The sequence below is a fragment of the Anastrepha obliqua genome, chromosome 5 (assembly GCF_027943255.1).
Source record: "Anastrepha obliqua isolate idAnaObli1 chromosome 5, idAnaObli1_1.0, whole genome shotgun sequence".
Classification (NCBI taxonomy): domain Eukaryota; kingdom Metazoa; phylum Arthropoda; class Insecta; order Diptera; family Tephritidae; genus Anastrepha; species Anastrepha obliqua.
The window spans coordinates 48,251,558-48,269,324 of record NC_072896.1 but is presented as its reverse complement, the minus strand read 5'-3'; the positions used below and the strand labels follow the sequence as shown (position 1 = coordinate 48,269,324).

The 17,767-nt window shown below is 35.5% G+C and overlaps 1 protein-coding gene across 1 annotated transcript in view; it reads right to left on the bottom strand.

Annotated features, from left to right (window-relative positions):
* Positions 1–9,183: 9,183 nt before the first annotated feature.
* The window catches only part of LOC129247119 (unextended protein), a 42,306-nt gene continuing 33,722 nt past the window's right edge, over positions 9,184–17,767 (bottom strand). Inside the window, exons 4-10 of the mRNA XM_054886058.1 lie at positions 16,553–16,768; positions 16,313–16,486; positions 15,593–16,238; positions 14,924–15,190; positions 14,620–14,846; positions 11,725–11,820; positions 9,184–11,652 (exon numbers count right to left, since the gene is read on the bottom strand). Of these exons, the coding sequence (XP_054742033.1) occupies positions 11,446–11,652; positions 11,725–11,820; positions 14,620–14,846; positions 14,924–15,190; positions 15,593–16,238; positions 16,313–16,486; positions 16,553–16,768 (1,833 nt within the window). The 3' untranslated portion in view covers positions 9,184–11,445. The remainder of the gene's footprint in view (positions 11,653–11,724; positions 11,821–14,619; positions 14,847–14,923; positions 15,191–15,592; positions 16,239–16,312; positions 16,487–16,552; positions 16,769–17,767) is intronic.

Sequence of the window (17,767 nt, the reverse complement as noted above, 5' to 3'; positions counted from 1 at the left end):
AAACACAATAAATCAGTTTCAACGATCTGTGTTTGTTCTAATATCCATATATTTATTTACTTTAAATCACTAAAGGAGGAAGAACTGCTAAAAGCTAGCTGGCACTCCCATCAGAGAAATTTGCCGATCGCAAGGGTTAACCTGCTTTCCAGCTAAACTTAAAAGCTCAATTTTGCGGGGCTAAAATCAGTTTAAAATTTCACCACAATTAAATTAGCATTCAACAACGTGTCCTTGAATGTAAAAAAAATGTGTCTTTGAATGTAACAAAAATGTCCGTGAATGACTAAATAATTTGAAAATGGATTATAGATTTGAGTTTTCAGTGCAAAAATTAAAAGTTGCGAAGACTAACTTCTTAGTAGTAGTAAAGTATTTAAAATAGCTATTCTCGTGAAAATTTTTTAAATATTCGAATGAAATTTTATGTCAAGCCATATGAATGCACACACATATGTAAGTGCATAAGTGTTAAAAATATGGGTTTTAAGACGCGCACACAAATTCTCTAGCTTGATCTTGAGCCTTGTGCACTGACATGAAGAATGCAGATCTTAATGGAAATTTGTGTGGTTGATTTAAAGCTGTTTTAAAAGCTAAATATCAACCCATTTTATGATATTTTATTTAACCCTCCGTTGGGCAACTTTTTTAAAGCCTTCGGTTGGACACCCGTGTCTGGCCTTTTTTCGTCCTGTTCGAGGATCCTTTTTAAAATGTTATATCCATAAATCGATAGAAAACTAAATTTTTGAGGAAGTTACCTGGAAGCTAAATTCGTTAGCTATAATAGAAATATGTTAAATTCACGTTCAAAGTCGAAAAAGTCTGGTCATACACGGCTGCCCAAAGGAGGGTTAATTTTTTAAACAATAAAGGACCAGCAATCCTTTTTTGTAGTAGATATAACAGCATAGAACATTCAGCAAAAATTTTAGGGAAATTCTGGGTGTCTGGGAGCAAAAAACTGATATTTTTGTTGTTGTATCACAGCATAAAATATTCCCCATTCCTTGGCTGGATATAAGGTAATGTAGAATCGACTGTTGGCCGATTTCCGAATGCTTAACAAAATAATAATTGGCACGTACACTTCAGTTAGGTGTTTGGCCGAGCTCCTCCTTCTATTTGTGGCGCGCGTCTTGATGTTGTTCCACTAATGCAGGGACCTACAGTTTTAAGCCGACTCCGAATGACAAATGGGAGGCTTGCCATTACCTGCCGAGAGCCGACCGCTATTAGAAATCCTTTTTCTATTATTTTGCTGTTTCATGAATGACGAATGCTTTACTTGCGTCAATTAGAACCAAATGAGACGATTTTAGCTGCTTAAGATCTTAAACTATTCCATCATTAATTGACTAGTCATTTTTTGTAATTTTAATATATTTGAATCTAATCTGTCAAAGGTGTCAGTTTTCCTAACAGTGATCTAGAAGGGCTTTTTATTATTTTTTTGTTTCAGTTTTTGGTATTCAATTTTTTTATTTAGAAATTTGTTTGCCGGTTAGCTGAGCAGGTATGGCGTAAAGTTGTATGATTTTCATTAGAAAAGTAGATTTTTAATGATTTTCCCGTTTTACGCACAAATTATTTTGTCATATTTAAAGTTTAAAATGTCAGTCTTTATATGCATTTAAGACAATATCAAAGTTTTTTTTTATTTTTTATATATCACTGCTATTATTTCGAACACTAGTTCTAATAGCGAAATAAGTATTTAAAAAAAAAAATAAATATAATAATATAATAATAAATATCGATGTCGGCATGAATTTATCTGGAAATTAAATATGTAGTCAATTCAAAACCTATTAACGCCATTAAATTACATTTTATTGCAACAATATTTTTATATTTCTTTGCTCGTTTATTATCAAAAAATATTTTCCGCCGATCACAATGCAATCATTCATTAATTACTTTTACTTATTAACAAATCATTTATATGAATTCTTAACCAGGCTAATCAAAGTTTGTTAACATGGTTTTTGTATAAGTGATAAGAACATTTTATTTTTATCTACTCAAAAATAACAAATAAGATTTTGTAGATGTTCTTACAAATTTGTGTTTAATAAATGTAAAGACTTTACTTAACATGACTTATGACTTAGAACACGAATGCTAAACTGAATATGGCGTTTGCATGCACATTTGGAACTTTGCAATGCATTCTAAAAAATATTTTATGTAATATTTTGTGAAACAATAAGAAATAGACTGGGTATAAAACATTAATGTTTTTGTGCCTAATATACAAAAATGTGCAAATCACTGGGTAATAATACGTTCACATATAAGTAGATGATCTACTGGTTTCGTGCTTAACTCCCAATCCGTAATTAAAAGCGAGATAAAACGTTAAAATAAAAACTCAATGAAATGGGCGCCGGCAAAGAAAACAGGTGTGTAAACATAATTGTAATAAAATTTTTGTTAAATATTATTAATTATGGATACATTTTACAGAAAAAAGCGTGTGTCCATAAACGTTTTGTTCTCTTATTGCTTATTATAAATCATTTTTTGCAACCTCAGTAAACGTCGCTTACGGATTTCCTCCAACGTTTATTTTTAGCAGCCAATTGCGCATTTAATAATAATAATAATTTTTCAAACCAAAAACACAGAAATATTCCACCAAAATAATTTCTATGAAGAAAAATCTTTCACAACAGTATTGACAGCTGATTGTCAATTTTACAGGTAATCTGCCATATGTGAACGGGTAGACAAATTTTGTGGATTTATTGGTAATTAAATGCATATGTGAACGTACTTTAAGACTACTCCAAAAAGTACAGAAAAAGCAACTAGTCAGACAGGTTCTCGATTTTGGGTGAGAGTATATATGAGAATTAACCTATTTAGTTTTAGTTTTGGTGTTCTAAATCACGATTTATTTGTTCATTTTAGAGCTCGTACTTGTTTTCAGGTCAGTTCGCGTACTAGATAATTGATAACTAGCAAAATCCAAGGCGAATTGAGAGTGGCTTTGTTGGCTGGATCATGTTGTCCGAATGTATACAAACGCTCCGGCTCTGAAAGTATTTGATGCGGTTCCAGCTGGTGATAGCAGAGGAAGACCTCCCCTGCGTTGGAAAGATCAGTTGGAGATGGACTTGGCCTTCACTTGTGTTTGGTAGTTTTTATCGCTTCCGCCTGTTTTTCTGTTGGAAAAATGTTTCCAATATTAAAAACTGCTGAACGAACGCTCTGGTCACATTCTATGCAAATTAGAAAACTTAATTCAGCAGAATGTGCCTGGAGGGCACACTATGGAATGGACAGCCGTTTTGAATTTTCCACTTTTTCCATCAGTATTTCAATTGTTGTTGGGGGTAGGTAGGGGAAATGGTTGAAGTGCCAGTCTGGCACTTCTCGAGTAGCACTGAAGCTCCGTTTTGATACCATTATGAGACCTCTAACAGGCAGATATGTACAGCCAGCCAGAGCTGCTGATGTAAAGGAGTAGATTGATGCGATTTAGGTTGGCGCACTGCCCCAGACTTTCGAAGAAAGGAGCACCCAGTGATCTTCGTCGTATAGCTGCCAAACCCGGACATTTACAGAGAAAGTGCTCAACAATCTCCTTCTGTTAAAGGCCCCCACAGCTTCTGCAATGGGGGTTAAATGGTAACTCTAGCTTTTCTGCGTGTGTGCCGATCGTCTAGTGACCGGTAAACACAGCTACGAGTTTGAAAATTGAATGGCGAGGAGTCCAAAGGACTTTCTGAGTCCTTCGTATATTGTACTGGAGCCAAAGGGTTTTCGAAATAGCACATGAAGAAATGGAGCTCCATCTTTTCTGCGCTTTGCTGAGAAATAATTTGTACAGTTCCCCTGTAGGAGGTCTGTGAGGCCAATTCAGTACCCTTCCTGGCAAGCTCATCAGCAATTTCAATTTCCTCTATGTTCCTGTGCCCTGTAACCCAGATCAGAGAAATGTTACCTGCCCAGCCAAGAGATTTGATCTCCTCAAAGGAGTTTACTAATTTCAGCATTTTTGAATTACATTGTCCGGTGCTCGAAGTGTAACCAACTTCAGACCGCTCGCCAAGCTGATGCACGGTAAACGCGAAAAAAGAAAATCAATAATGGATTTCAAACCTACTTACAGGTTTTATTACATTATATTTGGATGGAAAATCACAACCAGCGATTGTTCGTGAGCTCGAGCACCTTAAAGTAAATAAAGTTTTTGATTATCGCAAAATGACTCGTTACAATGATACTGATCGCGAAAAAACGCGAATAAGCAATTTGAGCGAAATGCCCGACGAAGTGCAAATCAAATGGCAAAAAAAAATAAAAATATCTGACCGTAGCGTCCGCCGCATACCGAAAATTGATCTCAAAGTCAAGCCTTACAAGATCCAAAAGGCGCATGATCTCACGCCAAAGTAGCAACAAGTCAGACTTGAGAGAGCGAAGGAGTTGCTTCGCTTGGCCGAAAGCGGTAAATTTCCGAGCATTGTGCTTTCTGACGAAAAAATTTTTCAAATTGAGTAGTTCGTAAACTCGCAAAACGATACGGTTCATTTGACCGACCGTTCATACGAAAATTTGACTCATCGATTGGCCACCAGGAGGCGGTACCCGCCACAGGTAATGATTTGAGCCGCTGTAACCGCAGATGGGTGCTCTCCAATCGTTTTCATCGAGCTTGGCGTCAAGGTAAATGCGAAATATTATCGGGAAAGTTTTCTTGTTGCTTTGAAGCCGTGAGCATACAAACATTTCAGTGGCAGACCGTGGACGTTTCAACAGGACTCGACACCATCTCACAAAGCTCGATGGATTATTCTCTTTGGGTCATTTTGGAGAGCACGATACGAACAAAAGATTCACCAGTCTCGAGGCGCTGAAAAAAGCCATTGGACGCGAGTGGGTCAAAATACCTGCAACTCACATTCGGGCAGCTTTTGCGATTCATTTTTGGACCGTCTCAAGGCCATAGTCAAGGCAAAAGGTGGTCACAAAAGATAAGTGGCTTGTGAACAGAATTTTGGCTCTTCAGGATATCTGAATCAAAAAAATTTAACTGATTATTATTCTGTAGACTTGTCATTTTGGCAGGTGCTACTTTCGTTTCTTTTCAGTCGTAACTTTCCGTACTACAGACTGATTTCCACCCGAAAAATATACCTTTTTTTCAAAAGTCCGCCATTTTGTTATTTTTCAAAACAAATTTCCCATTGTGGCATTGTGGCACCTGCCAGAATGACAAGCCTGCAGAATAATAATCAGTTAAATTTTTTCGTTTCAGATGTTTTGAAGAGCTAGAATCTACTTTACTACAAAAAATATGTCAAAAAATAATTGCTTTTGTATACTACTTGATGTCAATAATAACATACTACAAAATCAAAACGATCGCATTTTATTTTCTTAAAAAAAAAAAAAAAATTCTTAAAAAATATCTATAAAAAATAAGTATTTGACCAGCCTACAACGACTTGGCACTGGCTTAGACAAAAGGGTTGGTGCGTGACTACCATTTCGTAATGGCCGGAATGATAGAAAACGTTTTTTTTAACACGTCCGCCCATAGGTAGGCAATGGACAACTCCTGAGCGTATTTCTGCCGTGAAAAGCTCCTCATAAAAAGCAAGTTGTAGGACCCACCATTTGTGAAAGTACATGAAGACGCACACCACAAATTGGTGAGGAGCTCGGTCAAACAGCCAAAAAACAGGTGTAAGTGCTACCTATATATATATACTTTATACTTGCCGTTAATGATTGAATGGTGTATTTTGAGTTTATCCGTCTTCGAGGAAGAGGGGCTTATTGTCACCTCTTATAATTTTTTAAATTTATTCTTCTTTAAAGGTTGAAGACAGGACTATTGAGTCTGTTAATTGGTCTACACTGACTCCTATGTTGATTTGTTTCATGCCTGACATTGCATTTTCGAATAACAGAGATGTAAGGATTTTGTGTCAGATTTCTGTTAATATTCAATATTTGTTTGGGGAAAAAGAAATCCATTATGTTTGCTTGAAATTTTTGCGCGAATGGTTTAAACTATTTTATGATCGGATCTTTAGCTCCTGAGCGATACTACGACTACTAACATACCGGACAACTTCGATTATTTCTGTGATTTTATCGGCATTTTCGACAACGGACCCGCCTGTGTGAGGTGCATCTTTACTGAAGGGAATCGACGAAACTAAAATTGCACTAATTAGCTGTTACAGTATTGGCATCATAATATCATAACATCATCACAACATTCACAATTTCAGCGGCTTAACTTGCATGCCTTTATCGGAGTCCAACCACCACCCATCGCAGACGAAAAGCTCCGGCTGTCTCGTGAGATCCGCGTCATCTTGGCACAATTGCGTTCAGGATATTGAAGTAGGTTAAGCTCCTACCTATATAGAATCGATCCCGATATACTCAACATATGCTCGGCATGAGAAAGTATGACGCCACACTAACCACCTATTCTATGTGCCCACTTAAACCCACTCACCTAACACTCTTTTTACTTTGGACCCAACTTGTAGAAAAAGAATGTTTTTTGGACCCACTGTTTGATGAGATGACAATGCAGATCTGTGACTATCCGCACCGGGCTTGATTAACTGCCACAACAACCACATTACGATACACTATTTTCACTATCGCCTGCGGCTGCTTTTGAATAGATCAGATTATTTACTTGGGCATATGGTTCTTCCCTTTCATCTGATCAAGTAAAATTTCGACCTACTACTATTTTAACCCTAGATCACTAAACTTAAATCAGTGTTACTCTGTCACTAATCATTTGTCTCATAGACTACAAATTAAAAACTAGTATATTTTTACGTTTCCTTTTTTTTAATTTAAATAAATGAGTGTAAATTAAGAAAAAAAGAAGATCGTGCGAGCCGCAGAACTTAATCGCTCAGGCACAATTTTTTATAATAGCGTACAATTGTTGGCGTATGCCGATGATATTGATTGAACAAACAAGCTAAGCCAATGGGTCTGATGGTGAACTAGGACAAAAGGAAGTACCTCCTGTCATGAAACAAACAGTCGGTGCACTCGCGTATCGGCACCCACATCACCGTTGACAGTTATGATTTTGAGGTTGTAAAAGACTTCGTTTATTCAGGAACCAGCATTAACACTGATAATAATGTCAGCCTTGAAACCCAACGTAGAATCTCTCTTGCCAACAAATGCTACTTTGGACCAAGTAAGCAGTTGAGTGGTAACTAACACTTTATAAGGCTCGAGAATGATGCCGTCCTATTATATGGCGCAGAAGCGTGGACGATAACAACATCCAATGAAGCGACGCTTGGAGTGTTTGAGAGAAAGATTCTGCGCAAGATTTTTGGACCTTTGCACGTTGGCAACGGCGAATATCGCAGGCGATGGAACGATGAGCTGTATGAACTTTAGGACGACATAGACATAGGGCAGCGAATAAAGATCCAGCCGCTTCTTTGGCCGTCATAGCAGCTTCCAAAATATCGATTTGCTTTTGCCTACGTAACATTCAACCTTCTCGAGTGTTATCGTTAGCGCGCTTATCTGCCACTTTCATACGTGCAGCATCCATCAATTGTTGAATAACTGGAAAAGTATTTGTCGGATTGACTTAAAGTTTTCACACAATGGCCCCTATTATGAGTTGCATTCGATCTTCGATATTCGTTGGTTGTCGAAGATCGAAAATCGAATGTCAATTTGGTATTATGAGCGGTGCAGCCCTGTCGAAATTTTCGTTGAATACCGAATTTAGAGTCGAATGCAATTTTGCTTTCGACTGTGTTGCGTATTGTGGGTAAACTTGTTAAAATGTAAGTTGTTTTCGATTATTTATGGTTTTATAGTAACAAAATAATAAATATATACTAATTTTGCTAATTTTATGCAGGTCGAAAGTCGTGAGTTCCAAACAGCAATTAGAAAGGCTAGTTTCATTAATGGAAGAGAATCCACAATTCGCAAAAGAGATTTGCACCAAAGTTCATGCAGCAAAAAAATGGGAGGAATTTACAACGGAGCTGAATTGCTTGGGACCACCAGTTAGAACGGCAGCAAAATGGATTAAGGTTAATAATGGTTTTTTTTTGTGATGTTTATAGAAATACATTTTTATTTTCCCTTGGCAGGTATGGGCTGAAATACGTAGAGGAACTGAAATACATATTTTTTTCGAATGACGAATAATTGAATAAAGAAAATTTATAACAAAAATAAAACAGAAACTGTGGCGTAAAGGTTTCTTCTTAATACTTTTTAGATTTTTCTATAATGTTCAAGAGATTTCATCTCTTATGCTGTATTTGCTATAAAAATGTGCTTTTCTTTGTTGTAGATCAGCCTCTGTACTACTAAATTGTATCCATCTTTGGCAAATATAATTTTCCAGGACATCTATTATTTCCGATAGCACAACAGACACAGTGGCTTGAGCAAGTCCTAGCATACCTTCATTACCAATACTCAATTGGTACGATCCCTGATCATAAAATCGCAGAACTGTGGCTAGCTTTAAAATATTTTGAATGGATTTGGCTCGGGTGCACTGCTGCAACTGGTTTTCTGTACTGGACAGTAGGTTCGTAAACGCCTCTTTAGATAATCTAAAGTTCTTTAAAAATCTATAAGGAAATTTCTGTAATATTAAGTACGTCAACACATTTTGAAAATTCTAAGCGTACTCAGTGGAAGCCATTTCTAGGGGGTTGGATGCGCCCCTCAACTGTTTTCTACTTCTAGCTAATTCCACTAATCTTTCATCGTCCGATGAATCGTCGAACCACAACTCCGTTGTACTCATTTTCACAAAAAATACTTTTTTTAACTTTTAAAAATAATGTTAGCAAAGAATTTCAACACAATCGGGTTGTCTTTTATGTTGATTTGCTGTATCAGCTGAGAAAAAATTATCTATTGTAAATGCGTCGAGCGATCGAAATTCACAATAGTCCTATTCTTCAACGAATGAGCACCATAATACAAAATGAAAATTCGTTCGATCAGCACTTTCGACTACAGTCGAAGATCGAATGTTGCTCATAATAGGGGCCAATATTTTTAAGATATTATACTTTAAGATAATGCAAAAAAACATTCTATTTTTTGAAAATTCTGACTACCCCTAACCCCTTAGACGAATTCTTAGTGATCCAGGATTAACAAACAAAAAAAAAAAACGAATCGTTTACACTTCAGAATAATTAATTTTATTCATTTACCTTTTTTAAATCGATAGTATGTATGCAAGTTTTTAAAACGAGAAGTTAAGGAAGCGCTTGAAGGGTTTGCAACTCTTTTTAGCAAATATATTATATATTTTACGTTGAATGACTTAAATTCGTGAAAGTTTACGTAAAATTGTTAATTTCTTGCAATAATAGATTTACTTTCAGTATAATTTGAATTTTAACATAATTAAATGGACAACAAGTAAGGAAGTTTTTAACTTCCGTACAAAAATAATATAAACTAAATTAAATAAAAGCGCTCTTTGTTCTTAAATACATATTTGTATATACATATATATATATATAGTAGATAAACGCCAGTAACAAATCTCTTAAGTTAATATATAAAACAGCATATGTGGCATTGAACAAAACTTTTATGTCTGCATGCATGTATGTATGTATGTATGTATAACATCGACGTTGTTTGTTGGCCAATAACAAACCTTCAACATCGACAATAACACGAGGCCGATAATAGCAAAAAATAGTTTTTCTGCAATAGTGCGTAAGTTATAATTTTTTTAATTAGACGTGAGGAGGGGGGATACATACAATACTACCACATTTGTTCTTTTTTTGTTTTGTTTTTTTGTATTTGCTTTTGTTTCACATCGCTCTTAAGTACATTAGGTATTATTTGACGTACGTCACAATGTACGTACTGAGGTATAATTTTCAAACATTATTACATACATACGTTTTTTGACCGACCAGAAGTTAGTTTTTTTCATTAAAATTGTTCTGTTTTTGGTTTAACTTGATAGGCATATCTCCTAACTGGTCCTTCGTTTACGATCGTATTACTGATTTAATCTATGACAAAGGCATTTTCAGATATAACGTCAATGAGATACATGTCTATATACGTATATGTATGTAAGCGTATGTATGTATAATATATTATTGTGTTGTCACTCGTATCGACATGAAATGTTTTAAAAGACGCACGTAAGAGATAATTCACATGTATAAGATTATGACTTTTGCTGACCGCTTAACTAACTTTGTTTTTTTTTTTTTTTATTGTAACACTTTAAACAGAAAAAACAGAAAAAAGTATGACGTTTTTAGAATCGATTGACACGCTATTAAAACTAATATAAGTACGCTAATATTGGTGACCGCATTTAACTCTGGACAGAAATGTTATGCTTGAATATAGAGGCGGCTTAATTATGGAAAATTATACTGAGCCACATCACAAAGAATGTGTGAAAATCTACTACTGCAAAGATGAGAGTTTTGTGGAGACGGTTTGAAAATGTCGCTATCCTACGTCACGACAATGTAAATTGGCTACCAGTAACATTCGATTTAACGCCGTTGGATTTTTTCTATTAGAGTTGCTGGGGAGGAAATATTTCGAACTCAGAGGCGATGCCCAACATGCCACTTGTGAAATTGAGCCTACGCTATGCCAAAATGTCGTTGGAAGTTTAGTCAAAAGCACAATTTCTCGATGCAATCGTAAGAGTGTAAAATTAAATTTTCTTTATGTTATCAGCACTTTCTGAAAATGCTTTTGTCATAGTTATTGTTTTTTTTTTACTTATTGTTTTGTCTTCTACATACATCTGGTTTTAAAAAAATATTCTCTTTTACATGCTCCATTAGGTTTAGTTGAAAAAATATGTATGCACGTAATATATTTCTTGTGTATCTCTCGAAATTTTTTCGCATTATTATTTTTAATTAATTGATTCATCTTGATTATTATTAGATTTTACGCTTAAGCTAATTTTAAAGAACGAAAACTAGAGCGTGACGGCGTGTTCAGAGAAATCTAAATAAATCTGAACATTTTATAGAGTTACAAAAGTTACGCTGCATAGTAAAAGGATAAGTATAACAAGTAAAAGAGTAATTATCTTGCGGTAGTTGACAACGATACTGGTAAAGTGTTACATTAACATGCGCAGGTATTAGTCGTATTGTAATTAAGTACATATTTGTATTGGTATGTACGATATATTGGAAGAGGTGACACTGAAATCCGCACTCTAAATGTATGCTGGTGTATGTTACGCTTTATGTCGATGGTGGTAAAAACGTTGACGGTGGTAAATGGAGCGTGCATGAGGATTTTTAATACGCTGTGATATCTAGAACCAAAAAAGAAAACAGACAAACCAACAAGCATCAATGCCTTGCTACTTCTCTACTCTTATGCGTATGTACACTTTTGAGTTAACAGCGTTGGTTGTTAGGTTTGTTGTTATTTGTTGTTAGCAATATCGCTAGGCTTAGGCAAAAGTGGTGTAGTAGCGACATTCTCCCGCTCGCCATTGTGATCTGAGTGATCATTTACTGGATCCGATGTAACTTGGCTACTCAAAGAGCCCACATCCAAGACTTCACCACTACTACTGCTATGCAAATTGTGCGGCGGCGGTGCATTACTATGACTCTGTAATGATACGTCCTGTCGATGAATAAATTTTAGTTGTTTTTAAAATATAATACACAAGATATACGCAAACACTGCAGTACTAACATTTAATGATGGTGAGGCCGTGTTGCTACCGGTTACTCCTGATGTCTTATGATTGTGGCGTGTTCTTATTTCATCTTCGGTCACCGAATGTAATAACTACAATACAAAAAGAGAAAAAAAGTAGAAAGCAAGTTAAAAGGATCCAAGCAAATTAACAATTTAATTAATTTAGCTGATGAATTATTTAAAAATTTGAAAAAGTTCTAAATATTTAATTACTTTGCTCGGTTGATATGAGAAAGAAAGGGATATCTGCGTCCAAGTAAACGGATGTCTTTGAATAGTTTGCCATTTTAACAAGCCAAATTGTCATAATACTAGGTTGTTCAATAAGTTTTGCAGTTCGATAAGAAAAACACAATTTTTTGGATTGACATACACTTTATTATTCAGTATAGTCTCCCTGAACATCAATAGACTTGTTGTTAGACGAGATTCCACTAATTTATGAATTCCATCCCTGAAGTCAGAATCTGCAAAATACGCTTCCACGGCTGTTATGACCTCATCATTTGATGAAAAACGCTTTCCTTACATTAATTTTTTTTAGATCTGGAAACAGATAGACGTCGCTAAGGGTCAAATCTGGTGAATATGGTCGGTGCTCAAACTTGTCGAACTTTAATTCATGGATTTTAGTCATGGTCAAAATGCTCTTTTTCCTTTAGCAAAATGAGATTTTTTTCACGATTTTTTTCCTTCAGCTGGTCTAAAAGGTTACAATAGTATAAAAAAATAAATTCTGCTTTTATCAGTTTGCAAGTAATCCACAAACAAAATTCCTTTCGCATCTCAAAAAAACTGATGCTAACACCTTCTTGGCTGATTTCTGGACAGCAACTCATACCACTCTTTAGTCACTTGTTTTAATTTAGGATCGTGGTGATGGACTCAATCCCTATTCTTAATGATGAATCGACGTACAAAATCCGCTTTATCCTTTTGAAAACAGTCTTAACCTTGCTGAGAAAGTCGCTTTTGAATGCATTTCTGTTCCATTGTTAGCGAATGAATGCGGCACCCATTGTGCACACAGCTTTCTGAAACCCAATACTTCAATGAAAATATTGCTTACACTGCCCAATGAGATACCTAGGGCTTCTCTACATCTTTTTCAGTCACTCAACGATTTTCCAATACGACATCCTGTATTTATTCTACGATTTCTGGTGTTGTTGCTGTCTGCTCTGGTTGGACGTGCTTGACGTGGATCGCCTTCAAGGATTGTACGACTACGTTTAAATTCAGCATCCATCTTTCTACTCCACTAATTAATGGCGAAAAGTCCTTATACACTTTCAACATTCGTTCGTAAATTTCGTTAGCTTTAAAACCTTCCAAAAAAAATAAATCACTGAGCGATATTTCATTTTTTCCCAACTCTGACAGACCGATACTAAATGGCTTGTAAACAAAGACTGAATAGACAGATTGAAATGAAACTGCGCATACGTTAATTTGAAGATTGTGCCAACATAACAGGAAAATTTAGGCGCCCTCTCTTATCGAACCGCAAAACTTATGGAACAACCTAGTATATAAAGTGCGTCAACTGCCACTTTGCTGGGGCGAATTGTAAAAAATAACTTATCAATTAATTCATTAGATCATGATTTGATAACAAAAAAGAGCAAATAAAACTCTTTTTGCGGCGCAAATTACTCAGCTTATAAATTATTTTCTTTAAATGGACTCTGATTCTCATGACAAATAGTTCTGTAAAAAATACACGTTTTTACTAAACTATCCTCTTTAACGTGTCCTTTTCGAAATATAACGAGTCAAATACTTATCGTTATCCGAGATTTTACACCTGAATTCATATTTATATTGGTATGTACGAGTTCAAAATAATAGGATTGCGCCGGATTAGGTACTAAGTTTTAAGAATTGTTTTTGTATTTAATTTCTATGTCTTTGCTTTATAAAATTAGAGAGCATTCTACAAAAAAAACCGTACGACTCAAAGCTACCAACTTTGTACAAAATTCACAAGAACTTTACAAATTAAAAAAAATTATCATACAAATTTTCAACTTTTTAGACAGAACCTTAAGAAAATTTTAAGGTGCGTAGCCCATTCAATTTTAATATAATAAAGAGTAAGTTTGGAGGCCTTCGAAAACCGTATTAGTTTTTGACAAAACTGAGAAAAAAAGATATCAAGGACGTTGGGATCGTCAGCTGATGCTAGCCTACTGCTGGTCCTTTAAATAAAACTTAAATAATTGGCGCGTACACTTCTGTTAGGTGCTTGGCCGAGCTCCTCCTCCTATTTGTGGCGCGCGTCTGGATGTTGTTCCACAAATGGAGGGAGCTACAATTTTAAGCCGACTCCGAACAGCAAATGGTTTTTATGAGGAGCTCTTTCATGGCAGAAATACACTCGGAGGTTTGCCATTGCCTGCCAAGGGGCAACTGCTGGACCTTGCAAGCGTAAATATGCTACAGAAAATCCTATACAAAAATGTTGTTCTTAATTTTTACTAATTTTTTGCGTTTTATATAATTCATAATAATAAAATTCATATTATCTTTTGCAACATTTGTTGCTCTTTCTTTGTTTGATATTTTTAAAATAAACGTTTTCCTCTATAAACGAATTTACTTCTTTGAAATAGAGCAAGTTCAACAAAAATATTAATATTTTCGTTTTTTTTTTTTTCAAACTAAAATAATAATTCCCGTATTCATGTGCCCACACTCAACTCACTGTCCCAACGTTACGGCAGGAACGGAAAGTATTCCCCCCAGCAACGACTAAACTTAAACTGTCTTAATTAAATTATTTTCATTAATGTAAAAATTATATTTATAAGTCTTACTACTAGGTATCCTCGTTTATATACATTTTATAAAGAAATTCTCGAACTATAAATGAATATTTAAACTTACCCTTTCGACTTCATCATCAGTGATTTCACTGTTCAGTTCAATGCCACTCTTACGGGTCTTTTCCAAAAGTGTCGCTTTCTTGGCAGTTAAGTAAAGGCTACGTTTTATAGCGATGTAAACCACATCAGTGACTGCACGCACCGAATAGTCAGGTATAAATGTCTGACGAATCTTCGCATCGATGTTCAATGACTGAATAGAACCACGTAGTTGTTGAGTGGGCGAATCTTTTGCATTAAAAAAATGTGAATAAATAAACAATTATGAATGAAATCTAAAAGCTAAGTTAATTTTTGTTACTTACCAACAACGACATTTGGTTGTAGTGCTGCGGTACCGAAATAAGTAAATGCACCACTTTCGAAGAGTAAGTTCTCTTTACCGACGGTCACTTCTACACGACCTTCTAAAATAAGTACGAAGAAATCCACAGGCTTTGATTGTTGATAAATAAACAAACGAGGATCATCCTTGCTTTTACCCTTGCACTTGATGGCATGGATAATATCTTGGTTAAGTAGGCGCCGTAAGATTGTTTCGGAAACAATTTCCTTTTTAAAGGCATCGACAGCTATACAAATTATAAATTATGTGTGTATTAATAAATGAGCATTTTTTAATTCGAATAAACAAAAATTTAGGAGCGTGGCCAAATTATTAACCTCCACAAAACTTTTTTAAAAATTGAATATTTATCTGTGCTTAAATTTAAACTTCGACTGGGTGTTTTCTTTGCAGTTATATGTATGATGTATGAAAATATTAGTGAAGTATCAATTATTTTATATTATATACTTAACAAATAAAATTGGAAATCAGACAGATAGAAGTCCTCATAATGCTAAAATACTGAAAATCGTGGTAGTTTGCTGACTTCGGTTTGAAATATTTTTGACATAGATATGCACAATCACTCAAAAATTGTGGCAATCCTCTGTATAATAAGAAAAACTATTTATTTTAATATACTTACATGTACTTAAGTACTGGAACGTAGCAAGGGTGAGTTGCGGCGAGATGCGTATCTTTTGATTCTCACGACGCTCAGCGAATGCTGAAAAGTCTTGCTTTTTGCTACGGTTTCGTCGAACCTTTGTACGATTGTCGATGTACACGTCAGTTTCATCAACAATCTCAGCTTGAATTAATTCTTCGATAACATCTTCAAGCGTTACGAGACCGATTGTTTCGTAGAACGGATCACCGTCACCCTCATTGTTAACACGATGTACAAATGCAATATGTCCGATAGTACCATCTTTGAACTGGTTAAACATAAGATCAAGTGTCATATCCTCAAAAACGAAATGTACAGGATTCTGATAGAATTCACATAGCGTGCGCAATGGTGTATTGTCATCAGTATCAACAAATGCCAAATCCTTAATATACAGCAAGGTAACGATATTTTTCTTATCGCCATCGTAGACAGGTATACGAGAATAACCCGACTTCATGATATCCGATACGGTTGAAAAGTCTAGAACAGCATCAAGTGATAACATGAAAGCATCATCAATGTGTGTCATCACATCGGCTACAGTCTTTTTCCGCAACTCTAGTGCACCCGAAATAATATTGACCTCATTTTTATCGAGGTCATTAACACCGGTTGTGACCTATACAAACACAGATACAGAAAAGTGAATACATAGTTCCTTTAATCGTTTAATGCCATTCGCTCGTTACATACCTTCACCAATTCCTTAAGACGTTCGCGATTATAAACATTACCGATCTCTTCACCCAAAGCACAATCTAACATTCTAGAAATTGGATATGACATTGGGAATGTGAGTACCATTACCACTTTCGTAATGCCAATTGTTTTTGCGCCGATCGCCAAACCATGGCGAGAACAAACAGCCTGCAACAAGAATATTATACACATTTTTTATGAAATTCGTTAAAACAAAACACAATAAGGATTAACCTGTGGTGTAATTTCGCCAAATATAACGATTGAAAGCGTTGATACAATAACAGCAAATAAGCCAGATGTTAGCCCATCCAAAAGAATAGTGAATGTGGAATTCACCAACACATTTCCCAAGAGAATACTACACAGTAGGAAATTGCCTTTTTCGCGGACTGGCTGAATAACTCTGGCATATTGACGTTCGCGAGCCGAACCGGTATTACACAAGATCTGTAAAAAATATAATAAAAAAAATTATTTAAATATAATAAGAAAAGAAAAAAACTTGATTGATTTATCTACATCCCACGCTTCATGACTTCGTTGTGGAAAATACTCATGCATCATAAAGGAAACGACGCGTCTAGATATTGTTTTAAAATGAAACATGTAACAGTTTAAATTCTTTCAAGTTTAACTATGTATTTTTATTCAAAATACGGCTTATTTCATCTCTTGGGAATGGAGTAAGAGACTTCCACTAAAACTAAAAAAACACTACAGACTATACAGAAGGCTCAATGGATTGTGGTGTTTTAGCAGGCAAGCATGATAGATTACCCGGTTTGCGATTCGGCAGCCGAATTCTGCCTGATCCTTTCACATATATTCACACACTCGTACAATCAGTCGTTGCTCAGATAGCAACGAAGCAATATGAGCGAAGGTTGTGTTGATTTGTTTTATATCACTAATACAATCTTATTGCCAGTAGAAATCTGCACGATAATTTCACGAATATTCACACACTCTTCCAATCAGTCGCTGTTCAGACGGCAACGCAGTGTCATTGGTTGATTTGTATATCACCAACACAATCTCAGATTTTTTGTTTTTTTGTAAATACACACCAAGTGACGTCAGCCCATCAGCTGATTCTGTCAAATTAACTCAGAGCCGAACGGGGTGTTAAAGAGCTCACCTTTAAAATCTTTTTACTTTAGACAATTGAAAATTGAAAAATCTGTGCGCCTTCCTAATACTTGCAGTGTCTTCAGGGCAGAAGTAATTGCAATAGGGCAAGTGTGTAGGCTACAAGCCGCATACTTCTCTTTTAAAGGCAATATTGCATTTCTTTCGGTTAGCCAAGCTGCACTAGATTCGGCTACAACAACCTCTACACTAGTGGAACAAAGCAGAAATAGCCTTACCACCTTGAGCGTAAACCATATATACATATATATATATATAATATATATATATACTCTTTTTGGGTGTTTGGCCGAACTC